We start from the raw sequence: 25,331 nt of genomic DNA on the forward strand, positions 1-25,331 counted from the left end.
TTGAGTTTGATAAGTTCTTTATAGATTTTGGATACTAGCCCTTTATCCGATACGTCATTTGCAAATATTTTCTCCCATTCTGTCGGTTGTCTTTTGGTTTTGTGGACTGCTTCTTTTGCTGTGCAAAAGCTTTTTATCTTGATGAAATCCCAATAGTTCATTTTTGCCCTGGCTTCCTGATTGCACATTTTTTTCACTAGCAACCAGACAAGTATAAATTAAATGCACTTATTTCAGTGGCAAACTTAAGAAATCTGATGATACCAAGTTTTGGTAGGATTTTGATCAGTAGATTGCTGATAAAAATGTAAATTGTTATAACCACTTTGGAGACAGGTAGGCATTATCTTACAAGGTTGAATATTTGCATAGCTTACAACACAGCAGTTCCATTCCTAGGATACACCCAAGAGAAGATCTTGCACATGTGTCCAAGAAAACATGTAAAAATGTAAAAACAATAAACAGGAAAGAACTTAAATGCCCTTTAATGGGAAAATTAATAAATAAATTATGCTACATCCACGCAGCAGAATATTATACAAGAATGAAAATGAATAAAAAAAGGAATGAAAATGAATATCATATAGCTACTATATAAGAAAATGGCTGAATCTTAGGGACCTCATATTGAGTGAAGAAAAATAGCAGTACCACAACACTGCTTAAGGGATGGTAATCCTTTCATAAATTCAAGAAACAAACAAACACTTAAAGGCATATATATGTGATAAATTGTAAAACAAAGGGCAAAAAGATAATAGAGAATTCTGGATTGTGATTACCTGGGGGTGGGAATGTGTAGGTTGGAGGATGGGATTGGGGAGGAGCGTATAGGTAGATAAAGTATTGGTAATGTTCTAGTTTTTGGATTGTCCAGGAAGAAAATGTCTTTAAGATTGTCCCCAGAAAGTTTTCATTTTATATTCCTAATAACAGTGTATGAGATGTTTGTTTCCTAGTAATTTGGCCAGCATTGGACTTTATAAATCTTGTAGATCTTTGCCAACCCTGTAGGTAAAAAGTATTTTGCCTGTATTTCTTGGATTATTAGCAAAATTGAACAACTTTATCTGTGTGTGTGTGTATATATGTATATACACACATATTTAAAGCTTTATTTGAGAGCACGAGAAGAGAGTGTGTGTGAGTGGGGGGAGGGGCAGAGGGAGAGGGAGAGAGAGAATACTCAAGCCGACTCCCCGCTGAGCATGGAGCCTGATGCAGGAGGACCTGAGCTGAAATCAAGAGTCAGCAGCTTACCCGAGTGAGCCACCCAAGCACCCCCATCTTTTCATATATTTGAAGTTAATTAACTGAAAGTTCTTCTGTGTTTGCCTTCCATAACGAGTTCCCACTTTTAAGTTGGGTGGATTATTTTTGTTTCATTGATTTCTTTGGCTATGAACCTTGTATTATGTATGACCAATACTGTTTCCTAGATTGTTTATCTTTTAATTTTTTATGGCAGTATTTACCTTTATGGTTTTTAGCCTTGTATAAAGTTTAGAAAGCCCAACTCTACCTTAACATAGAGCAGTGATCTTTCATAGTTTTGTTAATACTTTGTGGGTTTATTTAAGTTTTTTAACTTTTTGTTATGGAAAACATGAATACATATAAGAGTAAAGAGACTAGCATCCATCATTCTGTGATAATCATCAACTCATGGCTACTCTTCTTTCTGTATTGACCTCCCTCTCCTCACTCACTTTACTGGATTATTTTATTTATTTATTTATTTTTTTTTAAAGATTTATTTATTTATTGGACAGAGAGAGACAGCGAGAGCAGGAACACAAGCAGGGGGAGTGGGAGAGGGAGAAGCAGGCTTCCTGCTGAGCAGGGAGCCCGATGTGGGACTCGATCCCAGGACCCCGGGATCACGACCTGAGCCGAAGGCAGACGCTTAACGACTGAGCCACCCAGGCGCCCTTTACTGGATTATTTTTAAACAAATCTCACACAGCAGTATTATGTTAATCAAATATATTCAGTATCTATCTCTAAAAGATACTCTTTTTAAAATAGAGTGGCTTTATTTTTTATATTTAAATCTTCAATCTATCTCAGATTTATTTATGGTATTCTATTTTAACATTTCTAAATGTATAGCCATTTGTCCTAAAAACATTTATTGAATGATCCATCCACATACATGGGTCTGTTCAAGACTCTTCTTTTCCAGCAGATTATTATTTTATGTTTATATTAGAGTCCAGTAAGGCAAGTGTTTTCTCAAAAATTTTTTGGCTATTTTATTCTTTCAGGCAAGATTCAGAATTAATTCATCAGACACTCCCTTCAAAAAAAATCTTTCCGGAATTTTGAAAAAAATTTACATTAAATTTACAAATAAGTAGGGTGATTATTAGCATCTTTTCAATGTGAAATTTTCCTATCTAATATTATTGTTATATATGATATCCATTTATTGAAGTTTTTATCTTCCACAGTAATTATAACAGTGTTAATTAGCATTTGTTATGTACTGTGGGCCTGGCACATAAATCCTGAACATTTATTCTCTCATAATCCTCAAATTTATGGCATAGGTAACATTATCATTTCTGTTATATGAACAAAACAGAAACACTTTTTTTTTTAATTTCAGAGGTAGAATTTAGTGATTCATCAGTTGCATATAACACCCAGTGCTCATGCCATCAAGTGCCCTCCTTAATGCCCATCACCCAGTCACCCCATCCCCCCACCCACCTCCCCTCCAGCAACCCTCTGTTTGTTCCCTAGAGTTGGGAGTCTTTTGTGGTCTCCCTCTCTGTTTTCATCGTACTTTATTTTTCTTTTCCTTCCCTTCCCCTATGTTCCTCTGTTTTGTTTCTTAAATTCCACATATGAGTGAAATCACAGTATTTGTCTTTCTCTGACTGACTTATTTCACTTAGCATGATGCCCTCTAGTTCCATCCATGTCATTGCAGGTGGCAAGATTTCATTCTTTTTGATGGCTGAGTAACATTCCAGTGTGTGTGTGTGTGTGTGTGTGTGTGTGTGTGTGTGTGTGTGTGTATACATTCATCTGTTAAAGGACATAAAACAGAAATGTTCTTTTTTTTAATTTCTGTATTATGTTTAATTAATTCAGCAAATTTCAGATCCCTTTTTTTAGATCAGTGGTTCTCAAACTTTTTTTTTTAATTAACATATAATGTATTATTTGTTTCAGGGGTTCAGGTCTGTGATTCATCAGTCTTATACAATACCCAGTACTCATTACAACACATAACCCTCCCCAGTGTCCATCACCCAGTTACCCATCCCCCCACCCCCCTCCCCTCCAGCAACCTTCAGTTTGTTTCCTAAGATTAAGAGTCTCTTAAGGTTTGTCTCCTTCTCTGGTTTCATCTTGAAACAGAAACACTCTTAAGCATATAATAATGCGCTACAGTGAAGGAAATGATAGTTGTCTTGGCTAGACAGGTTCATGGTTAAAAGATAAATATTTTTTTAAAAGGCTTTTCTAATTTATAGCTATAAGGAAATACCAATAGGGACAGGAATTATAAAAATTTAAATTAAATTGAACAAGAAATGTGTAGGGACCTCTAAGAAGAGCGCAGAGGGTTAAGAGCTTGAGCGTATGTCTAAAGTCAGGCTAGCTCAGTTCAAATCCCAGTTATACTTACTAGCTGTGTGACTTTGAACAAGTTACTTAACCTCTCTGTAACAGTTTTGTCTGTAAAATAAGGGTAGATATTGCGAAGTTTTTCTTTGTTAATCGATATTACCTACCTCACCAACAGTGTATGACAGTGCTGTCTCTGTACAACCTTTCAGAAGCAACCTCAGAGCCAGAACAAAGCACAGAAATAATTAAGACCAGCCACCAAATCTAACAAATTTGAACTAAGGCTCAAAAGGGATAATGGTATGCTCAGGGTCATATAGGGAGATACCTCGCTGGAGTCAGGTCTGGAACCTAGACTTTCTGACTCACTCCTGGTGTTCTCTTTACTACTATAAGAATTCATGAATTCAACAAACATTTTATGAGCATTTACTATATGTGTGACTTTTGTGCTAGGTGCTCAATATCTGTATCATCACAGAATCCTTAACACTCTCTAAGATAACTGTTTTTATCTCTTTATTTCCATTTTACAACTGAGGAGACTGAATCAGAAAGGTTAAGTAACTTTCCTGAGAAAGTGGCAGGGCAAGATTGGAACTCAGGTCAATTTCCTTCCTGAGCCCCATTTCTTTATATTGTATCTCATACATGCCAATTTCAGATACTTCCTCTTCTCTCTCTTGTTCATTATCCTTTCTAAACCTTCCTTCCTAATGCTCTCAATGCTCTGGAGTTGTTCACACTCATCCTGTTTTGATTGCCAGGCTAACCTCTGCTTTGTGGACATTGACAACCATTTCATTGAGCTGCCAGAAGACCTGCCTCAGTTTCCTAACAAGTTGGAGTTTGTCCAGGAAGTCTCTGAGATTCTCATGGCATTTGGCATTCCCCCTGAAGGGAACCTTCATTGCAGCGAGAGTGCCTCCAAGCTGAAGAGGCTCCGGGCTTCTGAGCTTGTCTCTGACAAGAGGAATGGGAACATCGCAGGCTCCCCTTTGCATTCCTATGAACTCCTCAAGGAGAATGAAACTATTGCCCGGCTGCAGGCCTTGGTCAAGAGGACTGGGGTGAGCCTGGAAAAGGTAAGATGCTGTATATGAATTTGTGACAGGTTTGGTCTGTACGAGGGGGCTGTCCTGGTGAAATTATAGTGTGAGATAAGAAAGCACCTAGTCCAGGGCAAGGCTTATTTGTGAGCCTTGGAAGAATGCTCTTGGATGGGAGACTCCGGATTCAGCTCTGGCAAACATTATCTTAGGAAATGCTATTTAAATCTAAATTTGGATAGCTTCTCACCTGAGCATCAAGGAGAGCTTGCTGTCATTCTTTGTGAACACTATAGCAGAGTGACTTGGAGGGAAGACAGTGGTAATCTTTGTATTCAGACCGCTTCCAAATCCATCGCCCTTTGAGTTTCACGGCAACCTATAGCATGCAGAGCAGGTATTGTTAACACTGTTTTATAGCTCAAGAAACCAAGGCTAAGAGAGCCCAAGATTAAATGTCTAGTATGTGACTGAGCAGAGGCTAGATCCTGGTCCTCCTGAATGCTAGCCCTATGCTCTTTCCAGGCTGAAGTTAGCTTTCCATCTCCCGACTTTGATGAGACTATCAGCTTTCTGTAGTTTTTTTACCCATCTCTTCACACTCCTCCATTCTCACTGTTAAGTTATTTTTGTAAATTACATATAAGCAGAATGGGCCAATGTAATCATTTTGTTGGGCTATTTTTTTTAGTAAAGTGTGAAACATTTCATTTTTCTGTTCTGTTTAGTTAGGAAAGCAGATATTTTTTAAAAATCATGGCTAAAGGAGCAGAGAAATATTTAGAGAGGTTAAAACAGACACATTAAGGAGAAGTTCTTAGGGAGATAGATAAGATCAGTGATGTGGGGGAGAAAATCAAAGAGATGACGGGAGAGGCAGAGTCTGACTTTGTTGCTTTGCATTATCATTTTCTCATTGACTTTGCAGATTTCTTCCTTTCCCTGACCCTTGAGATAAGTGGCAGCTTTTCCTCTATTGCTGAATCTCTGCCCATAATGATCTTATTTCTACTATCATTGAGTTCCTGTGTACCTGCAAGTGCCAACACCCTCATTTTTCTCTTCTGCGTGTCAAAATTCCTTTCTTTTTTATTCTTTTGTGTCGTTTCTCCATTTTCTGCAAAGTAATGACCGCTGTTGGGGGAGGGTGGGGGGGTAGGAGGAGGTGGGGGACAGATGAGTTGCGTTTTTTTGGGATAAAGAAAAAGCTTATATTTTCAACTGTTTTTTCTTCTTTTGTAGCTGGAAGTGCGTGAAGACCCCAGCAGCAATAAGGATCTGAAGGTTCAGTGTGATGAGGAAGAACTCAGGATTTACCAGCTAAACATTCAGATCCGTGAAGTTTTTGCAAATCGTTTCACTCAGATGTTTGCAGACTATGAGGTGTTTGTCATTCAGCCCAGCCAGGATAAGGAGTCCTGGTTTACCAACAGGGAGCAGATGCAAAACTTTGATAAAGTGAGTAATCCTGCTGCAGAGGTGGTGAGGAATGAGAACATGCCAGACCCTCTTGGATATTTAACTGAAGATGAGTTTTCTTGCATTGTATGCTGGAAACAAGTTCATAATTCTTGTGATGTTGATGAAATATAAGATCTTGCTTTAGAACAGAGTCCTGGTTATTACCGTCAGGTGATTTACCTTGAGTCTGAGAGCTCTCTTAGGCTAAGGTGCACATGCAGGTTGAGCATCAGGATGCTGGGAAGATTGGTTGCCACAGTAGGTTACCTGAGTAAGTTTGGGCTAGTGTGTCAAAGTTTCAGGATATCTGAAATTATATGAGTGTTAAAAAAAAACAAAAACAAAACGAAAAGATTTTGCTATTTGCTTTTCATAAAGACCTAGGAAACTTCAGAGAAAAATTAACCTACTGGATCCCTTGCGTGTGTTGCCTTTGCTGGTTAAGGCTGATATACCTGCTTTGCTCTTCCCTGTCAATGACTGTGTTTCCTTTTGGTCCCACCAGGCATCTTTTCTGTCAGACCAGCCTGAGCCATATCTGCCCTTCCTCTCAAGGTTCCTAGAGACCCAGATGTTTGCTTCTTTCATTGACAACAAAATCATGTGTCATGACGATGATGATAAAGACCCTGTGCTCCGGGTATTTGATTCCCGAGTAGACAAAATCAGGCTGTTGAATGTTCGGACACCTACTCTCCGCACATCCATGTACCAGAAGTGTACCACTGTGGATGAAGCAGGTGAGGCCTTCTTGGTGCTGTACTTGCCATGGATTATGTCACTAAAGTGTCCCTGTTCCTAAACATGCCAACTTCTTTCCCTGTTTCTGCTTTTGTGTGAATTATTCCCATAGCCTCCCCCTTTTTTTGCCTGGCAAACTTCTCCTTTCACACAGTGTCACTTAGGAGTGGATCCTGCTATAAGTAATAGAGAATTTAATGAGCTTTGTGTTAGATGGATGGGAGTTATTTTTCTCAAATTAGTAAGAAATGCAGAATTAGTGGTTTTGGTATTGGTTCAGTTGCTCAACAGTGTAATTAAGAACTGAAATTCTATCTTTTCACTCAGTTATCCTTAACATATTGACTTTTATATTCATACTTGTTGCCTCATGGTTACAAGAGGCTTTTTATGTTCACATTCAGGGCAAGAAGAGGGGAAGGTTGATACCAGTGGTATTTTCCCTCTTGTATCAGAAAACTAAAGCTTTCCCAGAAATTCCCAGCAACTTCTGTTGTCTGATAGGCCATGACCATGTTATATGACCACCCTTAAGTGCAAGGAAGGCTGTGAAAGTGAGTATTGAACTGGGTATAATGTTACCCTGAACAATATCGGGGCCCTATTAGCAAGAAAGAAGGGGTGAATGAGTTATGATTAGGCACTTGACAGTATTTGCCACAAAAACTTAGCTGACATGTTCCTCTGAGGACCTCAGGCTGAGGCAGTGGATTCCCCCCTGTGCTCCTGTGGTGCTTTGTTCTTGCCTCTTCTCTATAATCTCTATTAGTTTGAGCTGTTATTATCAGGGGAAAATTTAAGAGCAGAGACTATTTACTCATTTTCTTGCCCTTGATCTGCTAGTATTGGCCTAACACATATAGATGTTAAAAGTTGTTTGCTATATGCATGATTGAAAAGACCTTTTTGTTCACAGAAGCCCTATCTAGATCAGCTTACCTAGAGAATAGTCTCATTTGAGGTGTCAGCGTTAAGTAGTGTGTTCACTTCCTTGTCGGTTGTTCAGTGTCCTTGTTGGAGGCTTTTTGTATATTTTGTTCATTCATTTACCAAATTGTATAATATGTATTACATGCTCAACATACAGTAAGTGTTGAACAGATATTTACTGGGTGAATGAATGTGCCAGGCATTTTTCTAGGTTTTGGAGATAAAACTGATGACAATTAAAAAAAAATTTTTTTTTAGATTTTATTAGTGAGAGAGAGAGAGAATGAGTGCGCGTGTGCATGCACACGAGTGTGAGGAAGAGCAGAGGGGGTAGGGAGTGGGAGGGGGAAAGAATCACAGCAGACTCTGCCTTGAGCATGGAGCCTGATGTGGGACTCAGTCTCACGACTCTGAGATCCTGACCGGAGCTGAAATCAAGAGTCAGATGCTTAACCGACTGAGCCACCCAGGAGCCCCAAAACTGGTGACGATTTGGACATAGTCCTTTCTTTGTCAAACTTATGTTCTCTAGCCTTCTCTCTTTACCTTTCAACTCTTGTTCCAGGCTTTTCATTAAAATGACATGAGGACATGTTGCTTGTGCAAGTGGATTACTCTAACATAGTCATGCTTGCCTCCTGGAACACATCAGGCTTTGTATTCCTGAACCCTGCCTAAGATTTTTGTCCTGGGAAGTTTGATGGAGATTTTTTTTAAAGAGTGTTGGTTTGGAGAAACATCTCCCAAGCCATCAGTTTAAATCAGGACTTCCCAATCTTTTCATGTTGTGTTACACTTGAAAATGATAATATTTGTATATGATTCACTGAAATAAAGGGAGGAGTTTGCATATAGCTAGAGGCTATAAAGCAAGAAGCTCTAGTCACTTGAGGCCTTGCCCATCTGCTACAAGGGTCTAGGCAATCAATTCTCAGCCCATCTGTAATCCATTTGTTGAACACCAAGCACTGCAGCATATGGATTTGAATTACTCTGGTTTCAGTTGTGGCCAGAGCACATGTTCTTATGGGCTTGTTAGAATGTGGGGTTTAGGATATGGAAGGAGGGTCACCTAACCCTCATTTGTATGACTCATTTCAGAAAAATGGGTGTCACAGACCCTTTGGCAACTCTATGCTCTGCTCTTAGGAATAATGGCAATATTTTAGGTATGCCCTAGAGAGATGTACTCCAAATATGCGAGAGCAGGGTTCTTGCCACTGGTCTCAGATACCTAGCCTGGAGGACTAATGCAGTCACCTCACCCCATCTCACATCTCATACCTCAACTTCTTGAAGCAATCTGATTGGAAAATGGTAAAAACATAACTAAAAGGATCCTTTTTTTTTCTTAAAATTTTTATTTTTTAATTTTTCATTATTATGTTCAGTTAGCTAAAAGGATCTTTTTTGGAGATCTTTTAAAATGCTACATTTAAAAGGGATCTTGATGGCAATCAATTCTTCTTACCCACTAGTTTTATAGATGAAGATATTCCTTTGATTCACCATGGTATCTGCAGGGCCTAGAATAGCACCTGGCACATTTTAGACACTGAATAAGCTCTGTTGAATGAGAATAAGGGCGGGAGGAAGTGAGGGAGGCCCAAAACGAGAAGGCAACTTGACCTAGGATAACATCAAGACCCAAAGGCTGAGATGTTTTTATATGACCCTTAGGAAATACCAGGAGGGTTACCAGCTTTTTTTGTTCATACTCTTTAAATTTTTTTTTTTTTTTAATTGGCCGGCTTGGCTCATGATTCACACCAACCTAGAGGTGCTACAAATATGAGGGCTGGAGGTGTGGTGAGAAACAAAGTGCACATGAGCCTGTTCCTCCTCTCAACCTATAGGCAGGCTCCTACAGATTGGTCCAGGTTATGAACCCTTCAGGGCTCACTGTGCTCACAGGTGGGTACCTGCCTTATTCTTTAAAATTTTTGAAGTTTAGGGGTGCCTGGGTGGCTCAATTGGTTGAGTGTTTGACTTCAGCTCAGGTCGTGATCTCGGGATCCTGGGATCGAGCCCCAAGCTGGGCTCCCCGCTCATTGGGGAGGCTGCTTCTCCTTCTCCCTCCCCTCTAACCTTCCCCTCAGCTTGTGCTCTCTCTCTCTCTCAGATAAATACATAAAATCTTAATCTTTTTTTTTTAAAGATTTTATGTATTTATCTGAGAGAGAGAGAGAGAGAATGAGAGAGAGCACGAGAGGGAAGAGTGTCAGAGGGAGAAGTAGACTCCCTGCCGAGCAGGGAGCCTGATGTGGGACTCGATCCCGGGACTCCAGGATCATGACCTGAGCCGAAGGCAGTCGCTTAACCAACTGAGCCACCCAGGCGCCCTGAATACATAAAATCTTAAGAAAATATTTTTCTGGGTACAGCTGGGTGGCTCAGTCGGTTAAGCGTCTGTCTTCTGCTCAGGTCATGATCCTGGGGTCCTGGGATTGAGTTCAGCAGGCTCCCTGCTCAGTGGGGAGCCTGCTTCTCTCATTGCCTGCTGCTCCCCCTGCTTGTGCACTCTCTCTCTCATAAATAAATAAATAAAATCTTTAAAAAATTTTTTTCTGAAGTATAATTGACATATAAGAAAACTGCACATATTTAAAATTTTGATGTATGTTTAAATTTACATCAAGAACAAACAAATACACCCATCACCCTCAAAAGTTTTCTCATGGCCTTTTGTAATACCTCCAACCTGTCTCCTCCCCATTCTCTCCCCAAATCCTGAGGCAACCAGTGCTATGGTTCTGCTACTCTAGAGTTTTCATTTTCTAGAGGTTTATATAAATGTAATCACCCAGTATGTTTTTGTTGTTGTTTTTTAGTTTGGCTTCTTTTACTCCGCATAATTATTTTGAGATTCATTCATATTCCCTTTATTGCTGAGTAGTATTCCATTGTATGGATATTACTGAAGTTTGTTTATTTACCAGTTGGTAGGCATTTGGGCTATGAACATTTGTTTACATGTTTTCCTTTCCCTTGCATGAATACCTAGGAGTGGAATGACTGGATCATGTGATATTTGTATGTTGACTTTTTTAAAGAAACTGACAAATTGTCTTTCAAAGTGGTTGGTTGTACATTTTATATTCCCACCAGCAGTGTATGACAGTTAGTTATAGTTACTCTACATTGTTGCCAACATTGCCTATGGTCAGTCTTTTCCATTTTAGCCATTCTACTAGGTTTGTAGTGATACCTCATTGTGGTTTTGATTTGGGTATTCCTGATGACAAATGATGTTGAACATTTTTCCGTCTGCTTATTTGCCATTCATTCATTTCATCTTTTCTGGTGAAGTGTCTCCCCCCCACCTTTTTGGGGTTTTTTTGTTTGTTTGTTTTTTGAGTTTTGAAAGTTGCTTATATATTCTGGATACAAGTCCTTTATCAGATATATGATTTGCATATATTGACCCTACTCTGTGGCTTGTCTTTTTGTTCTCTTAACAGTGGTTTTTTAAGAACAACGTTTTAAATTTTGAAGAGGACTGAATTATCAGTTTTTTAAAAAATGGATCAAATCTTTAAAAAAAATGGGGTGCCTGGCTGGCTCAGTTGGTAGAGCATGAGATTCTTGATCTCAGGGTTGTGAGTTTGAGCCCCGTGTTGGGTGTAGAGATTACTTAAAAATAAAATCCTTAGGGAGAAAATTACTTTTGGTATTATTATATGTAAGAAATTTTTGCTTAACCAAGGTCACAGATTTTTTTTTTCTATTTCTTTCTAGAAGTTTTATGTTTTCAGGCTTTATATTTGGGCCTATGATCCATTTCAAGTTAATTTTTATAGATAGTGTAAGCTAAGGATCCAAGTTCATTTTTTCCATGTGGATATCCACTTGTTCCAGCATCATATGTTGAAAAGAATATCTTTTTTTTTTTTTTTAATTATGTTCCATTAGCCAGCAAGGACTATCCTTTCTCCAGTGAATTGCCTTCTAACCTTTGTCAAAATATCCGTGATCTATATACATGTGGGTCTGTTTCTGGATTCTCTCTTCTGTTTCATTAATCTTTTAGTCTCCATTTACATCAGTACCACATTGTCTGGATTACTGTAGCTTTATATGAAATCTTGAAGTCAGGTAATATTAGTTCTCCGACTTTATTCTTCTTTTTCAAAGTTGCTTTGACTATTCTGGGTTCTTTGTATTTCATATATATATAGGATCAGCTTACCAATTTTCACAAATAACCTTCTGAGATTTTGATTGAAATTGCCTTGAATGTATAGATCAATTTAGGGAGATTTGACACCTTAACGTTATTGAGTTTTCTGATCCGTGGACATGGCATATCTCTCCATTCATTTAGGTCATTTAGGTCTTCTTTAGTTTCTCTCAGCAGTGTTACGTAGTTTTCACTGTGCAAATTGCATATCTTTTGTCATATTTATCTTTTAAGTATGTCATATTTTTTGGTATTTTAATTTCTGATTGTTCATTGCTAATATTTAGAAATACGAGTTCTGTATATTGATATGTGCCCTACAACTGTACAATATTATTTCTAGTAGTTTTTTGTACATTCTAGCAGATTTTTCTACATAGATAATCATATTACCTGCAAATAGTGATAGTTTTACTTTTTCCTTTTCAATCCAGATGTCTTTTATTTCTTTATCTTACCATATTGCACTGGCTAGAACTTTTACTACAGTGTCAAATAGACATGGTGATAGTGGACATTGTTGTCTTATTCCTGATTTTAGGGGAAAGCATTCACCATTAAGTACGATATTAGCTGTAGGTTTTTCAACGGATATCTTTTTTTTTTTTTTTAAGATTTATTTATTTTGAGAGAGAAAGCAAGCAAGCACGTGGAGGGGAAGGGGCAGAGGGAGAGGGAGAGAGAGAATCTCGAGCAGACTCCCCACTGAGCACGGAACCCAACATGGGGCGCAATCTTGACATGGGGTTCAATCTCACTACCCTGAGATCATGACCTGAACTGAAATCAAGAGTTGGATGCTCGACTGACTGAGCCACCCAGGTGCCCCTCAGTGAATATCTTTTATTAGATGGATATTTGTTTCTGTTACTAGTTTGTTGGGAATTTTTATCGGAGGTGGATGTTGTATTTTGTCAGATGCTTTTTCTGCATCTGTTGAGGTAATTATATGGTTATTAGATTTAGTTTTTTAATTTGGTGAATGACATTCATTGATTTTTTTTACTTTAAATTTTTTATTGTTATGTTAATCACCATACATTACATCATTAGTTTTTGATATAGTGTTCCATGATTCATTGTTTGTGCATAACACCCAGTGCTCCACGCAGAACGTGCCCTCTTTAATACCCATCACCAGGCTAACCCATCCCCCGACCCCCGACATTCATTGATTTTTGAATATGTTAAATCAACTTGAATTCCTGAAATAAACTGTATTTGGTCATGATGTATTATCCTTCTTGAATATTATTGGATTAGATTTACGAAAATTTTGTTTAGGATTTTTGCATCTATGTTCATGAGGGATACTGGTTCATAGTTTTTTTTGGTAATACTTTGGTCAGATTTGGTATCAGGATAATGCTAGCTTCAAAGAATAAGTTGGCAAGTATTCTTTCTTCTTCAGTTTCCTTGAAGAGCTTGTGTAACTGATACTATTTCTTTGGATGTTTGGCAGAATTCATCAGGGAAGCCATCTGGGCCTGGAGTTTTTTGTGGGAAGGTTTTGAATTACAGATTCGGGGATCCGTGGCTGGCTCAGTCAGGAGAGCAAGTGACTCTTAATCTCGAGGTTATGCGTTCAAGCCCCACACTGGGTGTGGAGCCTACTAAAATAATAAAATAAAAAATAAACTATAGATTCAATTTTTAAAATAAGTATAAGGCTATTCATATCTGTTACTTCTTAAATGAGCTTTTGCAATTTGTGTTTTTCAAGGAATTTTGCCATCTAACCTATTGTTAAATTTGTTGACATTAAATTATTTGAATATTCCTTTATTGATAGCTGTAGAATCTGTAGCAATGTCACCTCATTCCTGATAATGTTAATTTGTGTCTTTTCCTTTTTATCCTGACCAGACTTTTTTTTATTAGTTTTACTGATCTTCTGAAAGAACCAGTGTTTGGATTTTTAATTTTCTCTGTTTGCTATTTCATTGATTTTACTCTGCCCTTTATTATTTCCTTTCTTGTATTTGCTCTGGATTTAATTTCCTTGTCTTTTTCTAGTTTCTTAAGGTGGAAGCTGAGGTCATTCGTTTGAGACCTTCCTTTTCTAAAATAGGTATTTAGTGCTGTAAATCTCCTTTTGAGTAATATTTTAATGACATATGCTGATATTTTATGTTTTCATCTTTATTCAGTTTCAGAAAACTTTCTCTTTTCATTTCTTTTTGACCCATGAGTTATATATAGAAGTGTGTTACTTAGTTTTAAGATGTTATTATTGATTATTGTGGTCAGAGGACATACTTTGTATGATTCAAATGATCTTAAATGTATTGAGACTTATTTTATGGCCTAAAATATGGTATATTTAAAAAAAAAATTGACTTATTTTTGTTCTCCAGAGAAAGCAATTGAACTGCGTCTGGCAAAAATTGACCATACAGCGATTCACCCCCATTTACTTGACATGAAGATTGGACAAGGGAAGTATGAGCCGGGCTTTTTCCCTAAGTTGCAGTCTGATGTACTTTCCACTGGACCAGCCAGCAACAAGTGAGTCAACCCCAGGGATTCCCTGATCCAGCTCCCTAACCAAGGTGGTAAGGGCTATCCAGTGTCTGGGCCTGAGCTGATAGAAGACTCCTGGAATTTTGTAAAGCAAATATGGAAAAGACCCAGACTGTCAGGTTGTTCACTTGTTTGAACAAGAATACAGGTGACAAAGTATAATTAATTCCTGTCTCTACTCTGCAAATTGGGATAGCTCCACATGCCCAGCAGCTGCAGAAAGCCAGGCTGCAGATAGGTTGCTGTCATCTCTCAGCTAAATTCCATACCATACCTAGCTAGCATTGTATCTTCAGTAAGTGGTAATTGAAATAATTGGAGTCTGAACTGAGAGTAATTACTTTAGCAGGGTTGCTCTTTTTTATTTACTTTTGGAGATGAGTGTATCAAAGCCCAGACAAAGTTGAATGAGTATAGTTTTGGGTCTGCATATGAAGTGTTTTTGTACATGTTTTAAGAGAGCTATGTCTATGTTCCCTGAGGAGTTTCTCTTGTCTAGTCACTGAGGTCTAAGCTCCTTTTATTCAAGGTCTCTTAGCTATCTCTGGTGACTTTTTGGTGGTTTTTCCATGCCCAGTGTTATTCCCTAGATGTTCAGGTTCTCTCCTGTCAGTAACTTGACCTTACTTTTTTAGTGCGATGTTCATAATTTGCCTGCTTGGATTCCGTCAGGTGGACAAAAAGGAATGCCCCTGCCCAGTGGAGGCGGAAAGATCGGCAGAAGCAGCACACAGAACACCTGCGTTTAGATAATGACCAGAGAGAGGTAAGACACCTTAAGAGTGACAAACTGACACTATGACTATTTTATACTCTCCTTCTCTTTCCCATTTCCTTGGCCTCTGATCTAATTCAAATGTCTTAGCAATGACCTCCCCCCATAAAGAAGGGTTAATACTAGGGTTAATTCCTGATACCTGATACTGGGCCTTGATTATGACAAATCCAGAATGTACGATGTTCTGCAAGTGACAGCTGGCTATTAACCATGTAGATCCTCTCCCTGAGCCACACCGTTTGTAGCCCCATTAGGAATGATGTCCGTGCTTAAGAGAGCCTTTAACCATGTAGATCCTCTCCCTGAGCCACACCCTGTTTGTAGCCCCATTAGGTATGATGTCCGTGCTTAAGAAGAGAGCCTTTCACTGTCCTTTCAGTACTCAGTCATGTATGATCTCTGGGGAGTGTGATAGGAACCTCAGAAGATAAGAGTCTGAAATTTGGGAGAATACTTTTAAAATTTGTGAGGCTTTTTGTGTGTGTAGTATGGTAGTAAAGAAGTTAATTCTGTTAGAATGAGAAGGAAGAAAAGCTGGACTTGAGTTAATACTGTGAATCTCTGAAATTGGGGAGTGGGGAGCTTTTCTTCTGTTTTTTATGTATCTTAATTTAAATCAGGTAATCTTGACTTTTTTTCTTAGAGGAACAAAAGAGAGGAATGTTATCATCAGGTGCCTGGGGATTAGGGATTCCTGAATTGACCTCCTGAGTTCATCAGCTGAGTTTCTTAGCTCTACTGTAACTTGTTCCCAGTGAAGTTTCTAGTTCTAAACCTTAGGATGGAGACCCTGCATTACTTAGTTGCAGAGAAGTTGTGAAAATGGAGCTTCACCTTCAGAATCCCATTTCAGGAACTTCTCTTTGAGAAAGGACCCTGCAATTTACATTTTATACATTTAAAACCTGTTAAAGCATATTGTTTTCATATGTGTCTAGCACCTCAGTGAATGGGAAAACAAATACCATTTTGTCTTTGCTGTTTTTCAAAGGAATAAATTAGAATTACAAGGTATGGTTATGAATTTTTTTTTTAAAGATTTTATTATTTGAGAGAGAGAGAATGAGAGATAGAGAGCACGAGAGGGGAGAGGGTCAGAGGGAGAAGCAGACTCCCTGCTGAGCAGGGAGCCCGATGCGGGACTCGATCCCGGGACTCCAGGATCATGACCTGAGCCGAAGGCAGTCGCTTAACCAACTGAGCCACCCAGGTGCCCTGGTTATGAATTTTTAACTGCTGACTTAAAGAATATGATTGTGCTTAGACTTTTTGTGAAGGTGGCATAAGGGATTTGGGGTATTGGTGTTATTTTAGAAGTGTCCCCTGGGTCTTCCACCTCACCTCCATATTACTTTTTTTAGCAGTGTTTATTGAGCATGTTTTCTTGGTCAAATCAGTGTAGTAAGCACTTTGAAATAAAAAGATGACAGGGGAGGTAGGCTTGTCCTCAGGGAATACCAGTTTATTAAGGGAACAAAGTCGGATACACAAATAACTTTAGTAGAATAGTCTTTGGAAAGGGCCATATGAGAAGCAAGTCAGTGTTTGATCTCTGATGATCAGAGCTCAGTTCTACCTGGGGTAGTATTCAAACAAGATCGAGGGAGCCATCATCTCTTTAAGCCTTAGAGGATGATGGGATTGTGAGAGACAAATAAGAGCATTCAAGTAGAAGAAATGGAGGATCAAACGCTTGGTAGTTGTTGTGTAATGGAGGCTGTGGACAGAATACTTTGGAGTAAAGGAGAGGAGGTAGGTAACAAACTAGGAGGCAGGTAGCAGTAGTCCAGGTGAAGGAATTGAAGCCTAACCTTGGGGGTTGGTAGGAGGGGCAGATTGAGGACCAAAAGATAGAATGGATAGAATTGTACTACTGGAATAAAGTCTAGGGTAAAAATATTGGTTGCGAACTTGCGCTGCTGTTAGGATGTCAGTGTGCAGTTCACTGAATTGATGTGAGCTCTATGTTAAAACAGATAGCATATGGAGAATCACCAGCACATTGTAAAAAAAACAGAAGATGCAGTTGTTGTTTTGAATGTGCACTCTTATTTTCCAGGCCCTAATTTAGCAAGGCTATACTCTATGATAGTAAGGGTAGATATTTTTGATATGGACGCAAGAGTTAAACTCCTTGCAGCGTGGTGGAGAAAATGAGTTTCTCATTAGTACTTTGAAATTTGAGTGGGTTTGTACACTGAGCTCTACGTGCTGCAGCCATGTGTTAGCTATGTGTTAGCCATGTGCTCTTTACCTCTTATATCATTAAAGCAAAGGTAATTACGGTACTCATGAAATGCCTTACATCAGAGAAAACTTACCATATTGTCTTAGTTTTTCTTTTCGCTGCAAGAATTGCATTTTAAGCTTTCCACCTCCGACTGTGAGCATAAGAAAGAGGCAGTAAGAAAATGTGGGGTGATAGTAGTGCCCTCTTCAGGCTCTCATTAGTACTGGCCACTGTGGTTTGTGTGCATGGATCCAAAGAGCCTTTGGTTTTTCTGTTTGCTGTAGAAGTACATCCAGGAAGCCAGAAATATGGGTAGTACCATCCGCCAGCCCAAACTGTCCAACCTCTCCCCATCAGTGATTGCTCAAACCAACTGGAAATTTGTAGAGGGCCTGCTGAAGGAATGCCGCAACAAGGTGAGCTATGGTTGCTCGTGAATGTGTGCTCTTTTCCTTGGCAGCCAAGGGGAGACCACATCTGAGCTCTGACCACTCTTCCTTGGCTTTAAAAATACTGTTAATTTAATGGGATAGTACTGATTTTAAGATCCTGTTAACATGGAATTAGGTGTATTTGTTTTATATAAATAGACCATTACTGGAGAGCAAGCACACCTTGCTTGATACTAATTTAATATGTATTTTTTAAAACTGAGAGATGGATGTAGTTTTCAATTTTAGACATCTTACATTTCTTACATGAAGTCCTTGTAGTTGAATAGTCTTCAACACATTAATCTTACACACATGAAAATATTTTTGCCTGTTTTAATTTGATAGCAGTAATATCATTATCTAGACACAAGAATTTACTGGGTGCCAATTATGTGCCAGGCCAAAGTGTGTTCAGTTTAAGCTTATTGTTGGGATGTTTTTTCAATTCTACAGACAGTAATCTTTTTAAGCTTTATTGAGGTATACTTGATATACAAAAAATGACACATATTTTTCTTAAGTATACTCCACACCTACTCATGACCCGGAGATCAAGACCTGAGCTGAGATCAAGAGTGGGTAGCTTAACCGACTGAGCCACCCAGGTGTCCCTACACACATATTTTTATTTATTTATTTATTTATTTATTTATAAATAAAGATTTCATTTATTTATTTGAGAGAGCTAGAGACAGCGAGAGAGGGAACACAAGCAGGGAGAGTGGGAGAGGGAGAAGCAGGCTTCCCGCCAAGCAGGGAGCTCGATGAGGGACTCGATCCCAGGACCCTGAGACCATGACCTGAGCTAAAGGCAGACGCTTAACAACTGAGCCACCCAGGTGCTCCCTACACACATATTTTAATGTGCACATTTTGACAAGTTGGACATATGCATACACCCATGATACTATCACCATAATCAATCTATCACTACACATATCTATCACTTTCAAAAATTGCCTTGTGTTATTTTGTGGGATTTGTTTGTTTTTGTGGTAAGTATACTTAACATGAGATCTATTCTCTTAACATATTTTAAGGTGCACAATAACCTATTGTTAATAGGTGCTATGTTTAAAAATAGACACTTAGATCGGTGGAACAAAATAGAGTCCAGAAATAAACCCAAGATTATTTGGTCAATTATTGACAAAGGAGGCAGGAATATGCAATGGGAAAAAGTTTCAACAAGTTGGGAAAACTGGACAGCTACATGCAAAAGAATGAAACTAGACCACTTTCTTACACCATACACAAAAATAAACTCAAAATGGATTAAGGATCTAAATGTGAGACCTGAAACCATAAAAATCCTAGAAGATAGCACAGGCAGTAATTTCTCTGACACCAGCCATAGCAACATCTTTCTAGATATGTCTCTTGATAAACTATTGGGACTACATCAAAATAAAAAGCTTCTGCACAGCAAAAGACATAATTAACAAAACTAAAAAAAGGCAACCTACTGAATGCGAGAAGATATTTTCAAATGACATATCTGATAAAGGGTTAGTCTCCAAAATATATAAAGAACTTACATAACTCAACACCAGTAAAACAAATAATCCAGTTAAAAATGGGCAGAAGACGTGAACAGACATTTCTCCAAAGAAGACATACACCTGGCCAACAGACACATGAAAAGATGGTCATCATCAATGAAATGCAAATCAAAACCACAGTGAGATATCACTTCATACCTGTCGGAATAGCTAAAGTCAAAAACACAAGAAACAAGTGTTGACAAGGATGGTAGGGAAAAAGGACCCCTTGTGCAGTGTTGGTGAGAATGCAAACTGGTGCAGCCACTGTCGAAAATAGTATGCAGGTTCCTCAAAAAATTAAAAATAGGACAACCCTGTGTTCCAGCAGTTGTACTACTGGGTGTTTACTCAAAGAATACAAAAAACACTAATTCAAAAAGATATATATACTCCTATGTTTATAGTAGCATTATTTACAATAGCCAAATTATGGAAGCAGCCCAAGTGTCCCTCGATTGATGAATGGATAAAAAAGAAATGGTGTGTATGTATAGGAAGATTACTTCAGTCAGAAAAGAGAATGAAATCTTGCTATTTGCAACACGGATGGATCTGGAGGGTATTAGGCTAAGTGAAATAAGTCAGTCAGAGAAAGACAAATGATTTCACTCTTATGCTGAACTTAAGAAAGAAACGAACAAAGAAAAGAGACAAACCAAAAAACAGACTCTTAACTGTAGAGAACAAACCGATGGTTGCCAGAGGGGAGGTGGGAGGGGGATGGGTGCAATAGAGGAAGGGGATTAAGAGTACACTTTTTCTTGATGAGCACTGAGTGATATATGGAACTACTGAATCACTGTATTGTACACCTGACACTAATTTAACACTGTATGTTAATTACACTGGAATTAGGATAAAAAATAAAAGATAAAATAAATTTAAAAAAATAAAGTGATGGGACGCCTGGGTGGCTCAGTCAAGTGTCTGCCTTCGGCTCAAGTCATAGTCCCATATTGGGCTCCTTGTTCAGCGGGGAGCCTGCTTCTCCCTCTGCTTGCCGCTCCCCCTGCTGGTGCTCTCTCTGTGCCTCTCTTGTCTCTCTGACAAAAAAATAAAATCTTGGGGGGGAAAAAAAAAGATGTGTATATATGTACAATGGAATATTACTCAGCCATTTGCAACAACGTGGATGGAACTAGAGGGCATTATGCTAAGTGAAATAAGTCAGAGAAAGACAAATATATGATTTCACTTATGTGGAATTTAAGAAACAAAACAGATGAACATAGGGGGAAGGGAAGGAAAAATAAAATAAGATAAAGACGGGGAGGCAAACCATGAGAGACTCTTAACTCTAGGGAACAAACTGAGGGTTGCTGGAGGGCAGATGGGTGGGAGGATGGGGTAGTTGATTGATGGGCTTAAGGAGGGCACTTGAGGTAATGAGCACTGGGTGTTATATGCAACTGATGAATCACTAAATTCTACCTCTGAAACTAATGCTATACTATATGTGAACTAACTTGAATTTAAATAAAATCTTGGAAGAAAGAAAAAACAAAGTAAATTATTTGTCCTTAATTTTGATCCCCTTGACAGGTATGTCAGATGTATTTCTAACCTTAAATGCTTGCAGGTTTGTTTGGTAAGATCAGTTAAACAATGAGAAACAGAGAATGTCGGAAGTGACTGTGACCAAATGGTTTTATTCAACTCTTTCATCTCATAAATGCAAAAAATTAATCCAGAGTGATGGTATCACTTGCTCATGGTCATACAGTGATTGCTGTGTTCTCATCTTTGTAACTGAACTTTTATTTTTTTAAAAGATTATATGTATTTATTTATTTGACAGAGACACCACGAGAGAGGGAACACAAGCAGGGGGAGTGGGAGGGGGAGAAGCAGGCTTCCCGCTGAGCAGGGAGCCCCATGTGGGGCTTGATCCCAGGACCCTGGGACCATGACCTGAGCCGAAGGCAGACGCTCAATGACTAAGCCACCCAGGCGCCCCGTAACTGAACTTTTAAAGAATGTACTCCACCAGAACCTGACCTATATGATGGGGAATAAATATACTTTATGTCTCTCGGTCTTACTATCTTGTCCTTCCCGGCCCAGCAGATGTGCTGTATGGGTCACCACAGCCCTTTCTAGTTGCATGTGATCCTGCTCACTGTGGTTATCTAATCCTACTGACTGATTCCTTGTAGACCAAGAGGATGCTGGTGGAGAAGATGGGCCGAGAGGCTGTGGAACTAGGGCACGGGGAGGTGAACATCACAGGGGTGGAGGAGAACACCTTGATTGCCAGCCTTTGTGACCTCCTAGAGAGGATCTGGAGTCATGGGCTACAAGTAAAGCAGGTAAGGAATGTCTAGACTCTCCCTGCTGAGTAAACTGTCTTTCTCTTTTCACTTACTAGCTTTCCCACACTCTTCCAGCTGGCTGGCTTTGAAAAATGGTGCATGCCATGTGTGGGGTGAGACTTGAAATAGTTAAACAAATAAGTAAATAAATGTGATCCAGACTATTTTCTTTAAAAAATATGCTTCATGAATCTGTGTGTTTGTTAGACATTTTTAGAGTGGCATCTTCCTTATTGTAAATAGAGCTAAAGGCCAGCTTGATAGATCCTTTTTGGCAACTGGCCCTGGTCTGGAGATGGGACACAAAAGAAAGAACTTGGAGCTCATAAATAATACTCTAAGGGTCCTTCACTAATTGTACATTCCCAGTGGAAAAAGTTCTGTCATTAACATTTCTTTTATATACAGATAGCTTAACTGTCTAAAGATTTGAGAAAGGCCTGCAGGAAATTGAGTAAGTTTGATTGTTACTGCTTGATACCAGAGAATTTCCTTATTTCAGAATACTCTATTTGGAATAGTCAAGATGGACAATTTTACTTTTATGCATTTTTAAATTTGAAGAGAACTTGAAATCTTTTCAAAAACAGTTTTAGGGGCGCCTGGGTGGTGCAGTCGGTTAAGTGTCCGACTCGTGATTTCAGCTCAGGTCATGATCTCATGGGTCGTGCTCCATGAGATCTCATGGAGATTGAGCCCTGCAACGGGCTCTGCACTCAGCAGGGGGTCTGCTTGAGATTCTCTCCCTCTGCCCTCTCCCCACTCGTGTTCTCTCTCTCTCTCTCTAAAGTAAACTTTAAAAAAAAACAATTTTAATATGGATAAATTAGAAAAACATGTAAGTATCCAGCAAGTATTTATTGAGGGCTGGCAGTGTGCCAGGCACTTGCTTGTTAGTGAACAAAACACACCAAGATCTCTGCACTTTAATTTCTTTTTTTAAAAGATTTTATTTATTTATTTGACAGAGAGAGACACGGTGAGAGAGGGAACACAAGCAGGGGGAGTGGGAGAAGGAGAAGCAGGCTTCCCGCTGAGCAGGGAGCCCGATGTGGGGCTTGATCCCAGGACCCTGGGACCGTGACCTGAGCAGAAGGCAGACGCTTAACGACTGAGCCACCCAGGCACCCCGATCTCTGCCCTCTGGAGTGTCGTTGTCATGGGTATAGAGACAGTCTACCATATCTGTCCTTCAAAACATTTTTCTGTGCACATTGTACCCACATACCATGGATATTTAAAAATCCAACCACAATGAGATACTTTTTCACATCCACTAAGATAACTAAAATAAAAAAGACAGTAACAAGTTAGTAAGGATCTGGAGAAATTAGAACCTTCACACATTGCTGGTGGGAATGTAAAACAGTGCAGCCATTTTGGAGCATAGTCTGGCAGTTCCTCAAAGTGTTAAACATAGTGTTATATGACACAGTGAGTCCACTTTTAGCTATGTACTCAAAATAAATGGAAACATATGTCTGTATAAAAACATTTACACAAATGTTCATAGCAGCATTATTCCTAATAGGCCAGAAATAAAACAACCCAAATGTCCATCAGTTGATGAACAGATACACTAAATGTGGTTATCTATACAATGGAATATAATTCAGCAGTAAAAGGAATGAGGGATGATACATGGCTCAACATACTAAGTGAAAGAAGCCAGTCACAAAAGACCACATATTGTATGATCCCATTTATATAAAATGTCCAGAATAGGCAAATCCATAGACAGAAAGCAGATGAGGGGATATCAGAGATGGGAGTGAAGGAGAATTGGGACTGACTGATAATGGGTATGGGGTTTCTTTTTGGGTGATGACAATGTTCTAAAATTAGGTAGTGATGATGGTTGTACAACTCTGTGAACGTACTAAAAATCAGATTTTTTTTTTTGTAACAAAATCGTGTACTTTGTAAGTGTGAATTTTATAGTAATGTGAATTATATCTCAGTAAAACTTTTTAAAAATCAGGATCGGATCATACTGTACATAATGTTTTGTAACTTGCTTTTTTTACCTCATATTTTCCATGTCCTTAGCTAATTTTTAGGTGGTACTATAGTAAGTATTTAAGAGCTCAAACTATGAATCAGATAGACCTGGGTTTGATTCCTACTTAATAACTTTATGAAACTGATCAAGATTCCTAGTTTTTCTAAGCTTCTCTTTCATCCTGTATATGATGGACTTTTTAAAGTACCCACCTCCATAGGATTCTTGTGAGGATTTGCTAAGATAGTTTAGGTGAAGCACTAAACTCAGAGCCTGGAATTTGGGATGTGCTCTGTAAATGTTTGTGGTTATTATTACTCTTCTCAGATTTCAGTTTTAGTTACTGTATCCATTGTATACGTTTTCCATGTTTGAATCAGTTCTTTATTACTAGTTATTTAGGTTATTTCTGATTTTTCAGTATTATAAACAATGTGGTTAATAAATTTTTTTAATGCTAAAAACTGTGTATCACCTCCCTAAAATATTGAGAATCCTCTAGTATAATAGCAATACTGTGGGCTTTGGATTCAGAAAAACTGGGATTCGAATCCTAGCTCAGCTGGATGACTTCCAGTAACTTGTGATTTTTGAATCTCATTTTCTTTATCCATACTATAGGAATTAATCAAATCTACCTTTGAGGGTTATGATAATTAGATGTAATAAAAATAAATACCTGGCATGTGGTAGGTATATAACATATGGTGGCTATTATGTTAGGCTCTACATGAAGAATTTGTTTTTTTCCTTTTCTGTATAACAAATGAGTAGAATATACATAATCATTTTATCATTTTCCTTTAAGTTGAGTGAGCCTGACACTTAAAATTGAGCTCTTTAGCTTTTTGGTAAAATATATGCCTCTCCAAACTTTATTTGCCATAAAAATTTCTAGAGAGTTAGTGAGCCTTATCCTTAAGCATTTTAAGAAATAATACCTATCATCACATGTTCTAAACCTGTCCTCTGAGGCTTTGCAGCCATATTCTGCAAAAATTCCCATAGAATAGGGGGAATATTTTTTGGAGCCCATTTGAGTTCCTTCTCCGTTTGGATAGATAGAGGCTACTTGTTCAGTGAGAAATTAACACAAAATAATGGGGTCCCATTTTGTTCTGAATCCTGCATTTGGAGCATGGAAAGTGAAGCACTGACATTGTCAGCAGAGGGAAGCAAGGGTGTGTGCTTTTTGGCAGGGTGTTAATACCCTCAGGGATGCATGCATGGTCAGCTGCAGATTGACTGTGACTCTCTCTGCTGGGTTTTTACTGCATGTTCTCCTTAGGCCTTCACTTTGCTAGCGTGTGTGTAGAGCACCTCTCTCCTGGTGAGACATTCTTTGGTTATGTTCCAGTCCAGAAGTTCTGTAACCTGGTTACCTGGACTCCATCATGGAGATTATGCATGATCCTGCAATCACCCAGATTGTGACCAAATTCACTATCAGTGAGTGATCTTATTGCCCCTTCTGAGGGTACCTTACTGATCAACTACCTGTTTTAATCTACTTAGAAAGTAGAGAGAACCGAAATAGCAGTTTTTGCTGCTAGCTTCCT

General features: G+C 38.7%; 1 protein-coding gene across 1 annotated transcript in view; it reads left to right on the forward strand.

The window, feature by feature from the left end:
- Positions 1 to 25,331, forward strand: part of DENND5A (DENN domain containing 5A) — a 113,692-nt gene that overhangs the window by 71,822 nt on the left and 16,539 nt on the right. Inside the window, exons 6-12 of the mRNA XM_073883006.1 lie at positions 4,356 to 4,673; positions 5,880 to 6,095; positions 6,604 to 6,838; positions 14,307 to 14,457; positions 15,145 to 15,238; positions 17,765 to 17,896; positions 21,615 to 21,767. Coding sequence (XP_073739107.1) covers positions 4,356 to 4,673; positions 5,880 to 6,095; positions 6,604 to 6,838; positions 14,307 to 14,457; positions 15,145 to 15,238; positions 17,765 to 17,896; positions 21,615 to 21,767 — 1,299 coding nt within the window. The remainder of the gene's footprint in view (positions 1 to 4,355; positions 4,674 to 5,879; positions 6,096 to 6,603; positions 6,839 to 14,306; positions 14,458 to 15,144; positions 15,239 to 17,764; positions 17,897 to 21,614; positions 21,768 to 25,331) is intronic.

Source organism: Callorhinus ursinus, unplaced genomic scaffold (assembly GCF_003265705.2).
Source record: "Callorhinus ursinus isolate GAN/ISIS: 27379988/994484 unplaced genomic scaffold, GSC_fseal_2.0 scaffold49, whole genome shotgun sequence".
NCBI classification, from domain to species: Eukaryota; Metazoa; Chordata; class Mammalia; order Carnivora; family Otariidae; genus Callorhinus; species Callorhinus ursinus.